Source organism: Parasteatoda tepidariorum, chromosome 6 (assembly GCF_982258835.1).
Source record: "Parasteatoda tepidariorum strain Cologne lab strain chromosome 6, Ptep-v5.0, whole genome shotgun sequence".
NCBI classification, from domain to species: domain Eukaryota; kingdom Metazoa; phylum Arthropoda; class Arachnida; order Araneae; family Theridiidae; genus Parasteatoda; species Parasteatoda tepidariorum.
The window spans coordinates 6,045,665-6,058,554 of NC_141760.1; the positions used below are offsets into that span (position 1 = coordinate 6,045,665).

General features: G+C 27.5%; 1 protein-coding gene across 2 annotated transcripts in view; it reads right to left on the reverse strand.

Annotated features, from left to right (window-relative positions):
• LOC107452889 (Short Calcium-binding Mitochondrial Carrier) overlaps window positions 1-12,890 on the reverse strand; it is a 44,525-nt gene that overhangs the window by 30,294 nt on the left and 1,341 nt on the right. Inside the window, exon 1 of one of the 2 annotated variants that reach the window (XM_087165348.1) lies at window positions 3,829-3,885. The exons of the other annotated variant lie outside the window; for it this stretch is intronic. Coding sequence (XP_087021474.1) covers window positions 3,829-3,840 — 12 coding nt within the window. The 5' untranslated portion in view covers window positions 3,841-3,885. Of the gene's footprint in view, window positions 1-3,828; window positions 3,886-12,890 lie in introns of those variants that run through there. 2 annotated transcript variants of the gene reach the window in all.

Here is a 12,890-nt window from a genome sequence, read left to right on the forward strand (position 1 = left end):
GAACTGTTGAGGAAAGAAAAACCGCTGACATCATTCCTAAAAAAATAAAAATTTCACTCTCTTTTTTTATAACCTTCTTATTCTTCGAAGATAAAACATCCCTGAAATAGATCAGTTAACTTTTGGAATTTAAATGATGTTCTTTTTGTTTAAACCTTCAACTTCGCAAATGATTAGAATGCACGATAAAATAACTCGTCATGTTCGGACAGAACGATTTTTCGAATACCCTAATGAAAACATTTTGCAAATCTTTCCGATTTCCATTGATAAAAGAATACAGAAATTCTTTTCTCTCTCTATTAAGATTATTTAATTACAGTGTTAAAATAAAAGCATGCTTTTAAGATAAGAGCCCGAAGAATCATTCGCCATTTGGGACTGATTAGCTTGAATAATTCGCCAGGTTTATTTTATTCCGTAGATAAAGCGCATTCAAAAAATTACCCATAAAATTTACTTCAGTCTACGTCGAAGAAATTATTTAGTCTCAATAAATAAGTAATTAATAAATAATCAGAGTGAATTTTTATGTTCCAAAATTAAAATTTTGTCAATTTTGAAGTAATTATCAAGCTTTAATTAAAAACTATTACTTTTACCTAGAATATTTCGTTATGTTTCATTGCTAAATTTAAAAAATAAAATTAGAATAAAAAACTATCGTTTTAAGTGATAAATTGAAAACTTCCAGCATATCTCTTCATTTTTCGAACAATTTGTTCGCAGAATTAAAAGCCTTAACAAGATGAAGAAATTGTTGGACATTAATTTTTTTATAAGTATCTTAATAAATGTCTTATTTGTCGTTTGCCGAAATTTCTGCAATTTTTTACAAATTTTTTTGTCCGAACTTACACTTTCAATAATTTATATCTCTGCAACCAATACGAAGCAGACAAAATGTTTTAAAAGCATTATTTCATCATGAAACAAAAATGTATTAAAAAAATGAATTTGATTTTCAAATGGCACTTCAGGGTATCTTTCTCGTTTTTGAAGAGAGAGAGATAAGACAAAATGACTTCTATATGCATAATGACCCTACTAATAATTCAAAATTCTCTAAGAGTTCGAATCATTTGCATTCTTCTTAACTGTATCTTTTTTTTCCCTCTGCGCCCCTTCCTTATTTTTAATTAGAAGAGGAAATTTAGGAAATTTATATACTTTTCGGTTAGCCGGGCGCAAGCGAAAAGCCGTCAAAAAATTTAGACCTCCACCAACTTTTTATTTTACTTTATTTTTTTAAAATTAAATAAAATAAATAAGAAATAAATGAATTTCCTCGCGTTAGGCTAACCGAAAAGTATCGAAATTTTACTTAACCTAACAAGGATTCAAGTGTGTTGTTATTTTAGTTTATTTACGTCGCACTAGAGGTGCACAATAAGCTATTGGTGAGGGTCTTGGAAACATCGCTGAGGATGATCCGAAGACATATGCCATCACAAATATTGTGAGGCCACTTCTACGATTTAGACAAGGGGAAGGAAATTTGTTCCAGATCCCTGTACTTACGGCTCAACGACCGACTACATGACTTTCGATTCCAGATTTTATGAGCAGGTATATCGCAGGTACTCGGTGGGCGGAATCGAGGATTGAACTCTCTAACCACTGGACGACCACGGCCCATTCGAACATAGTAACAAAATTTTAAACTTGTTGAGAATAAGTCTTAGTTTTTATAAGCATCGAAAGTACAGGTCTTTGATGCTCAGGCACTCCCTTGCTAAAAGAAACACCCCTCACTTCGGTGGTCGGCTGAGAACCGTGTCTTTTCGATCAGTCCACGAATTCATGCGAAATTTAACATATTCTATGGCAAACATGAAAGAAAATGTAAATTTTGCGTTTGTTATCATCAGTTATTATTAAAGAATTGAATTGACAGAGAATCGGTACAAATCTACCGGATGCGTCAACCTTGCAGCTTTGGGAAACATGAATAAAAATTTTATCTACATTTTATCACAAGATAACTGAATTGAATAACACTAGAGCAAAGTGCATCTATGCTGTAACAAAAAAATAAGTTTTAATATCGAATATTTGAATTGAATGTAGAGGTTAACAGACAACACAACAGCCATGTGAACTACAGCTAACTCAAACGATCATCCCATTTGTATGAAGAAGGCAAACCCCAGAAAAATGGAATCTTCAATACGAATAAAAAAATTCTATTCAAACGTTCAAGAAATTGATAATAATTTTTGAACTTAGCGTAATTAAATAAAATTTGTTTTTATTACATAGTTTCTGTAGCTTTGTTACATAATAGTATTTATGATCAATGGTATGAAAACATACAATCCATACAGTTTCACCATAAAATTACAGAAGAAGATATTTAAAATGCAGGAGATTTTTTGCACTTTTTATTTTTATTTATTCAAAGAATCAGCAGTACAGTTATTGGAATATAGTGCTTCATAGACCTAAAAATAACCATACACCACGTGGCTAGTCACCCCCCCCCCAAAAAAAAAACGATTTAAATTAGTCATTCTTTCCACAGAACAAACAGAATTTTCATTCAAAATTTAGATCCTTCACTCTATCAACCTGTGATGGAAAGATTCAAGTGGAAGGAGAGTTCCTTAACAATTCACATATTTAGAAGTTGTAATGTATACGTTATCGTGAATCAACGAAATCAAGAAAATGCCGACCTTCACAAGTGAATGTCAACAATCACATAGTCGCTTTGGTAAATGTCCGAAATATTTGTTTTATCCGATTTGACACTAATTAATTCGTTGACATTCTTTTATCAGTATAGGGTACACCGGAAAGTGGCACTTAATTAGACCTGGTACATATTTCGGACATATACCAAAGCGACTATGTGATTGTTGCAATTCACCGGCCACCAAATTCGGTCTTAACATATACATTAAATATATTTTGCCTCCTCAAATATTTTTAAACAAAATTTTTAAAGTCAGTATGTTTAACTTTTTATAGCTGTAGATTAATTATATAATTTTTTTTTAAAAAATACAATTTAATCCAAGCGAGAAAAAAAAATTGCAAAAGTGGTTAATAAATGAAAAAAACCTATCGATATCGTTGACCGACTCATTAGGATTACGAGTATAAGTCATTATTGCCCACCGGCCACTAACTGAAAATCAAAATTTTCACGTCTATGCGAACACAATTAGCTCAAAAATATGAAATAGAAGGGGGGGGGGATCTCATCTGTGTTTTAGTACAAACAAAAGCTTAACATTTATTATTTTGCACAACGAAAATTCAAGACGCCATTGTATCAGAGTTTATCCTCATACATTTATGTATATGCAGAAGTAATTCAAAAAACGAAGATAATTTTAATGTATATTTTCAAAATGCAGATTTGAGGCCCGGGGCAGAAAACGGAAAGAAGGGAGTAAATTAAAATCAAAGTTCTTTATTTATTTTAAACCAAGCTTTGAACTTATTGTCGTTTGTTTGAACTTAGTTGCCAGTAGACTACATAATCGATATAATACACAAATATAAACAGTGCTTAAAAAAATACACTAGATCTGCATATATTTTTAGACAAACAATGACGTGTTTTTTAAGACTTTTAATAAAATAAAAAAAGAAAATAAATAAGGAAAAAACTTTATTTTTTGCATGCAGAAATGAAAAAAAAAATAGGTTTAAATAAAATCTGTTGAAATTTTCAAGCTGGCGCCTGCGAAGAAGCTCTGGATCATTAAACAGTGTTTAAAATAAAGTCTAGACAAAACCACAATAAATAAAAATATCAACGAACATAAACCAGAAATATATAAAAATAAAAAGGATTTATTAAAAAATGTATCAAACCCAAGTTTCCATAGAGTTCGCTTCGTCATATTGATATCCTCAGAACCGACTAAAACCTTCTCAGGTAAAATTAAGACCCAATAGCTTGTTGTTAAACATATTGATAATAACAAAATGATGTAAAAAGATAGAAATCAACTGCAAGAGTGCTAAAGTTGCATTTTCGTTCATTCTATCGGCACGTGATTACCATGAGTCACAATATGAACTCATGCCGGTAGATCACGCTTTTTTTTTCAACCTCAAGAAAGGAAAATTAAGGTTTACTAATAGATAAATAATTATATGTCAACGATTTGGAAGATCTGCACAATAACAAAAAAAAGAAACATTTTCTTACGGATGCCATCATAAAAGTGAATTCATAACATTGAAGAAGTTAAGATTGGCAAAACAGCAGAGTTCAACAAAAAGCTTTTTTGAAAAAAAAATTCATCATAACAGATATTTACAAGAATTACTTTTTATTTTTAAAGTCTTATTTTAATGAAAGGCATAATTTAAATTATAAATGTGGAATTGATAGTTCATAACTTACACAAGACTTCATTTAGCTCGATATTTAACAAACTACTATGAATCACTTTTTATATTTACAATTTCATATTAATTAACGGCATAATGTACATAAAATTTTATAAATTGAGAAAATTGGTAGTACATAACTTACACTAGACTTCATTTAGCTCGATATTTAACAAACTACTATGAATCACTTTTTATATTTACAATTTCATATTAATTAACGGCATAATGTACATAAAATTTTATAAATTGAGAAAATTGGTAGTACATAACTTACACTAGACTTCATTTAGCTCGATATTTAACAAACTATTATGAATCACTTTTTAGAGTTAAAATTTCATATTAATTAACGGCATAATTTAAATAGAATTTTATAAATGAGAAAATTGATAGTACATAACTTACACAAGGCTTCATATCTTAAAGGATGACAAGAACATTAAAATACTGGTCTCAAAAGAGTTCGTAATAGTTTTTTAGAAGGTATTCCCTTCAGTCTTTCGAATGGAATTCATCGCTCATTTATTTTATTTAGTCATTTCCGAATTATTTATTTGCAAAAGCAGGAGCATCGTAAAAATGGAGGGGTGTGTAATAAAAAGCTTAACAATGGAAAACATCGATGAAAATCGTTTAATACAATACAATAATGGTCATACATCAATAACTTAGAGAAATTTGTCCAAACAAAGAAAATATACGCATCCGCGAAAGAAAGATCCATATTGGTTAGTAAAATGCTTTAAGCTATCAGCAAAAATGAAATAGAATAAAATATCAATCATACTACTTTTACATCTTTACCACAAAAATTATGCGAAGTCTAAGTGCGGTGAATTTAGGTCAAATTAAATCTGGACAGTGTTTGAATTCTTTGAAAATGCAGTGACCAATGGCTCGCGGACTATAGGGCGGGGAAAAAAAAAGGATGTCTAAATTTTTTTTCAAAATGGCAAAAATTTGCCCGCTAATTTTGGACGAAAATGTGCATTTTCGACATTTTTTTAATAATATGGTATCATTAGAAATACTTTATAATATTCTGAAAATCACTTTAATTTACACTTGTTTCTTGAAGTTTTTATTTTAGAAACGAACCTTGTAATGTTTAGCACATTTTCGAGAAATGCCTTACATTTATTAATGTCAGCAGTTTTTAACTGTTGAATATTTTCAATTTTCGAAAAAGGTGGCCACTGTTAAGGCTATTTTTCAAAGCCCCCGTCTCATATGAAATGTTGCTTTTTTTTGCGAATATGCTATTTTTATAATCGCTACGAGTTCGACAAGCTTAGCCTATCTAAAGACAGAGTTGTATATGCTTATTCCGGGAATGGCGCAAAACGTCAATATGGAAAAAAGCCAGAGCTTGGTGAAAATGAAACGCGTTTGTTGCCCAATTTATTAATATTTAAAAGCTTACTCCAATGCATTATAACCTTCTCATAAAAACTTGCAAAAACCGAGAATAAGGCTGTTATTTTGATAATTTTCATCTGGGTGGGAAAATTTCGCCTAATTGACGAGATTAAAAAAAAAATAATTTTATAACTTTTAAAATATTTAAGTTATTTGTCCGTTCTAGAGCTCACATAATTCTTCACAGCAAGAAGTTTAAAACTATCGCTTTGCTCTTCCAGTGTAAGGCACTTAAACTGTGGCTTTTTAATTTTCCTTGCCGACAGAGCTTCGAAAAACTACAACTGGCCAGTAACAAAATTTCCTAATTTTAAGTGGCTTACGGAACCCTTCGATAGAGCCTCTTAACTGTCTTATAATAATAGAAATAAGTAATAATAAAAATTAACAGAAAAAAAATTTTTTTTTTCAGCCCTGCTGTTATGTTACAGTATGTAAGTTAGTGAGCTAGTCCAGCCTTTCTCAAGAGTATCAGATTGTAACAGATTATGATCACACAACCGTCACATTTATTTGATACTATATAAGTAGCAGATTCTGCTTTTTGAATAATTAAATGATAGTAAACGCTTAACTTCTGGAGTAAATGAAAAGTTTTAATTTTCTATTTTTTTTATTACATATACAATTAAATGAGTTATTATAATTTCGCAGCTACATCTACCAAAGCTCGAAACTGCATACTAAAGAACAAAACTATTTTAAATATTATTACCTATTTATTTTAATTTTCATTGTCTGCACCACAAAAAGTGAAAAGATTCAACAGATTTATAAGTTATTTATATTAGTTCTTTCAAACAGAATCTAATTATACCTTCAATTTACTAAGACTACAGCTTTAGGTTAATGTTGGATCTCAACAAGGTACTTTATAATAAATAATCCCAAGAAACTGTAGTGGTCAGATATTACTTGATTAAATTGAAAATAACCATTCACTTTAAAAATATACAGACTGGAAATAATAGTCAACATGATTCAAGAGCTCAAAAATAGGATACCAATTTCATTAGGCACCAAATTTTGAGCACTTGAAACACGTCCACTGTTATTTCCAATTATATGTATATATTATATAGAATATTTTAGAAGCGAATGAAGCTTTTTTATCAAGTGAGGAATTTTATAGATTTAATTTTTGTCTCGCTGAAAATAGTTGAGCATCTTCAAATATTGTCAAACCAAATTTTTACCCTTATTAAATAAAAACAAGAACTTACAACAAATTACGAATTTCATGCATGAAATCAATTAATAGTTACATCACTACAAAAATTAATAAGATAACTATGAATAAATCATCATGCATAAAAAAAAAAGGAAAAAAATTAATTAATAAAAAGCATTAGGTTCAATATCATAAAATAGCAAAGGATTCTGAGTAATCTACACTTCTAGCAATAAATATTTAAACTTAAAAATTACATTAATTTGACATTTAAACTGAAATACTCAAATTACCCCTTTTTTAAATAAGAGAATGATTCTTTTTAAAATAAAGAAGGACGGAATTAAATAATTATAAGAATATTTAAAAAAATTTCTATTATTTAAACTTGGAATGTTGTTACATCCGTATCTTTTCTATAGATTCGTCTATATTTCAAGTATATGAATTTTCATAATAAAAGGGTTTGCTTAAAACATAACATATGTTAAATGGAATAAAAGTATTTACATTTGATCTCACCCTCAAACAGGCACTGCGCTGTTTAAAATATGCGTAGTAATATACAAATCAATACCCAAATGCAATTTTTAAGGTTTTGGTGTGACGGTTTTATTGATCATGATAGAGCTCTTATGGTTCAAGCTGGATGAAGAGGCACAAGTAGAGTTGTAAGTTTATCAATGGGGAAAAAAGGCAGAATATCGCAGAATAAAGTCTCACGAAAAAGTTTGCAAAAACACAAAAAAATATATTATATACAACATATGCACAGAAATGATACGATACAAATAATAAAATAAAAGCATATAAAAGAGCTGAAAAAAATTAATTTCTTTCAATTTTTATGCATTATTAATATTTCAATTCAAATGAACAGAATTTTGGTACAAAATGTTGTACATCGTTAAATAATTCAATTATTGTTTGTACGAAGTAGGTTTTGACAAAAAGCGAATAGGCACTGGGGGATATGGTTCTCTCTTAGATTTTTAAAGCTAAGATAAGTATCCCTCCATTAACAAGTTACTGCTACGCTATAATTGTGTTTTAAGCATTCAATTTGCTTACTCGTTCCTAGTGAAACATCTAGACACTCAATGTAATTTTTTTAAATTATTTATATTATTAAACACGGTATATATTATTACTATTAAACACCAGAAAAATAATTATCATTAACGTGGTTCATCAATTTAAATCAGCTGATTTAAATAGATATTAAAATTATAATATAAATTGCTTAGATATTTTTAAAAATTCCCCAATCCAATTTGAAAAAATATAAATTTTTTTTCCCCTTACACATAACTAGTTATTTTTGTGTAAAATTTAATACAACTTTAACCTACCAATACCTATAAAAAAAACTGTGCCCATAAGTTTGCATCAATCCTTCTCTTTCCCACGTTTCTATACCAATCCTCTATTTTCAAATTTATAATGTTTAGAAGTGATAAAAATATCTTCTTTTCCAGGCATTCTATTTCAGTAATATCAAATCTGCTATTTTGAGTAACTATTATACGTACTATTATAAGATCTATTAAAATCAGGGTTCGTGATCTCTTTTATTTAAATCAGATTTTTTTTTATTTAAATAAGATTTTTTTTTGTTGACTTTTATTCAAATACACTGTAAGAACTTTAATTTATGATTAAAAAAACTTTATAAATGTTTAATCAAAAGTAAATTAATAAAACTATATTATAACAATATTTTAAAAGCTCTAACGTACTAAAATAATTTTTCATTATAATACATAGCTTTGAATGCATAGAAACCATTTTGTAACAAATGCATGTTTGAAATTTAATGACTAGATGAAATGGAGAATTTAAAGAATACTTCAGGGGTCTGTCTAGGTTTTTCTGAGAGATACATACCTATTTCGCGAAAATTTAGACATAATTTGTGAAAATTAAAAATTATATTAAAAAATCAACACAAATATGGTAAAAATATGGATTTATAGTTTCTAATGAGGCACAAAATTAAAATTTTAAGAAAAAAGTATTTTGTGAAATTATTCTACCGTTTTTTATAAAGTTGAATTTGTGAAGGTACCGCTAAACAGTAGTAAATTTGGCTTGGACAGAGCCCTGTACTTTAACTATTAAAACAAAATTTCAATTCGCAAACCATAATTTTAATTTAAAATTGTAATTTCTTTTTTTTCTCTTGATTTTTAAAATGACAAAATAAATGTAACAGATTGTGTTTACAAATGTAGTCATTCATCAAAAATAATAAATAAATATGTAGTCTATATATTTTTATATTAAAATATTCATTTTTAATTAATTCTATATCAAAACAGATAAGTTAAAAAAAAAAAAAAAAAATTAAATCTATGTGCTCATTGGAATGTTATTTCAAACTTTCTTTATGGAAAATCAGATAATGTCAAAGATACTGTAAAAATATTATGAGAAAAAAATACCAGTTAATAACCCTACTGCTTCAAATAGACTTTGAAAGCAAAGAATGACACTTTATCAGGAAAAAAATATCTGAATTCATCAGCCTTTTTTTCTTTCTTTCTATTTTTGGCATATTAGGGTAATTCCTTTTTAATATAACCTCAAGCTTCAAAAATATATTTTTTCCACCAGTAAAATATAATGTAGATTTTAATTCCACACTTTTTCATTCAAAAGGTAGAATTTTAATTATCATTATTTGCATTATTTTTGAAAAAATTTCATGTTTATTAATTACTTTCTACAGATATGCAAGTCTATATTAAGACAGCATTAAATGTTTACTTTAATCTGTACTTTCAATCTGTAGAATCAAAAGATTTTTAAAAATGTAATTTCAAGTATGTTGAATTTAACACACACCAAGAAAGAAAGTAATTTCGTTAACTAAAATTAATTAATGCAGCAATTTATTTAAAATAAATTTTAAAACTAAGAAAAGAAAATACTAAAAGTATCAATAATGTAAAACACTGTTTTTGAACTTTTAAAATCAATATATATATCAAAAAAATTTGTCGATTTAAATCAATGATTTTTTTTAAAAAAAATCATTGATTTAAAAACCATTTGATTTAAATCTGGTTTAAATCGTGATTTAAATCAACAAACCCTGAATAAAATACATAGATATATTTCTATGCAACTACTATTCCTAGCTTATCTGAATACGAGAAGAAAAACTATTAAGAAGAAATATTCTACCAATTAATACATTAATTATAGAACAAATGGCTGGAGCACATCTATTTTATTGAGGAATTGTTGCATCTCAGATGTCTACCATGAAAAAAATGGAAGACATATTTTAAATTCTAAATTTTATGTAGCAACAGAAGAAAGAGCAGTAAAAAAAGTTGCTTATTTCTGCCTCTGTGAAAAGCTTATTTATTATTTGTTATTTTATGTTCTTAATGTTAAAAATAAACTGGGAAATGAAAATGCTAAAAGTAATATAAGTGTAAGTAAAGACCATGTCTTAGACATTTTTGAAAATGTTATATTTTAGCATTATTCGATCCTTTTAATCAATATTACAAAAGTATACGCAAAAATATTTATTGTCATGGAAAATTTTTCTTCCCAATTACGTAATTTTACACATTTCATTCTTTTTTTTTTCTGAATATGTATGGTTTAAATATGAGATTAATAAATATATGTGTAACAATAACAATAAATGTGTATGCAACTATTTCTTAAGAATTCAGGCAATAATTTAAATTTATTTAAATATTTCAAATTTGAATTGCAAACATTTTTAATTTTAAGTACATCTAAGAATTTTTTAAAATCTTTAATATTTATTACTATTTTTAAATAGCATGCTTTAATTAAAATTACTATGTGTTACTATAATTTAATAACAAGTTGTCTTATTTATTAAAATAAATAAATAAGAAACATGAATTATTTTTCTAACAGTCACAATATAACAAATCTTTAATTTCCACACTGCTTCAAGTTGATGTTAACATAGCAACAAATTTTTGTTAACATAAAAACTTTCAAAATTTAATTGATAGATTTAATAGTTTTAAACCAACAATTCGCTTATTGTCAAGAAGAAAAAAATAACTGTAAAGCAATTGTGGGGCTTGATGGGTGAAACAAGCAAGGGTGGATCCTCTCATTTAGTACAAGTACATTATATTATACCTTTGGGAAAGCTTTCAAAAAATAATAAAATTTAAACAGATTGCAGTGAGCAATCAATTTATACATAAGATAATGACATTTTTGAAGAAATTATAATTTTAAAAAAATTCATTAAGTATAAGTTTTTCAAAAAAATGTTTTTCCAGTCCTTTCAAAAGGAAAGGAACATTTTTTTTTTAATTTAATTTTTGCATTTGACAACTTATATTTAACTTGTACTTGTATTTTGTATTTAATTTTTGCATTTGAGATAATATTGAGCCATCAAAAGGAATCATAAGTTACTGGATTTTTTTAAAACTCAATTTGTTTGATTGAGTAATATTACAGTTCTTAAAACTCAGCTGCCACCAAGTTAATAGTTTAATAGCAGTTAAAAAGTACTGATTAAAAAAAAAAAACTTCAGTAAATGCAAAAATATATAAAGCAATGATCTATGTTCTGAATATGTCAACCCTTCCCCAAAAAACGAAGTTCATAAATTTAGGAAGGTGGAACTGAGGCAGCATTATTTATTACTAGGAGTAAGAAAAATTCTCGTCGCCATATCGTCAAAATTAAATAAATAAATTGTTCTCAAGATCTTAATATATTACAACCTGTTATTTCAGATAAAAAATATCTGAATATTTCTGGGAGAAAAAATATCTTAGGCATCAGTAGATCTGTTTGCTTCTATTTATAGAGCATCCTGGAAATGCTTCAAAAGATATAAGAGATACTGCTCGTTACTCGAGCGAATAACCGAGCAGTAGTTGTAGCAATGACCCTGTGGCAGAATTTTTTCTGACTTTCTGCGACAAACCTAACTAGAACCAATATCTTTCTGCAAGATATTTTTATCGTTATAAATGTATGTGTAATGAATTTATAATAATAGATGAAATCCGTGTTTATAAAATAAGTCTACATGCATAGAATAAAACTGTGTAGACTTTTTCTTAATTTCATAATATAAGCTTACATTTCTTAATAAGTTTAAATTGTTTTGCAAACAAAAATGCTTACTAGAGCATAAATAAAGATTACCCAGAACCTGTAATAAGACAGAACTTTTAGAAATAGCTAAGAATGGACAAAAAGATTAAATTTATAAAACAAGATAACTGAATTTGAAGTATCAGTTTAAAACAGTATCAAAATTCAATTATTAAAGCATTAAAACAGTATGGTTTAATGTTTCATTATAGTATTTATATCAGTTACAGAAACAAATCAGGTGAAAAAATTAATATTGAAGTTGAGTAATCAAAATAATAAAATAGAATTGACTATAACCGAATTCTAAAAGCAAAAAAATTAAAGCAATGTTTGTTTCAATTTTTTCTACATCTAATTAATTTTATCTAATTAATTATAGACTAATTAGATTCGATTAATATTGTACTGACTTATTGAAAGATTTTTTTTTTTATAAAAGGAGGTAAATAAAACTTTTTTCGTGATCAGAGATCTAGAAAAAAAAATATTTAAAACAATTCTGTAAGAAAAAAACTTTGCAGAACCATTATTGCTTCTGCAGAAATTTTTTGTTTCTATCGAAAATGTTTTTTTTTTTTGGGGGGGGGGGGTTAAAACAGCTTCTGTTTCTACAGAATCTTTTTTGAGAACTTTTGTTTGTGGCAAACCAAAAATTTTTATTTCCCAAATAAAAAAAATCTTTCTGCAAAAACTCAGTCGCTTTTTGCGACAATGTCGCTGTGTCGCCGTGTTTCTGCCACGGGGAGCAATGAAATTGTGAATATCAGAGTATAAAGTAATTTTGACACTGCAGCTAATTTGTCCATAATAATTAGGAAA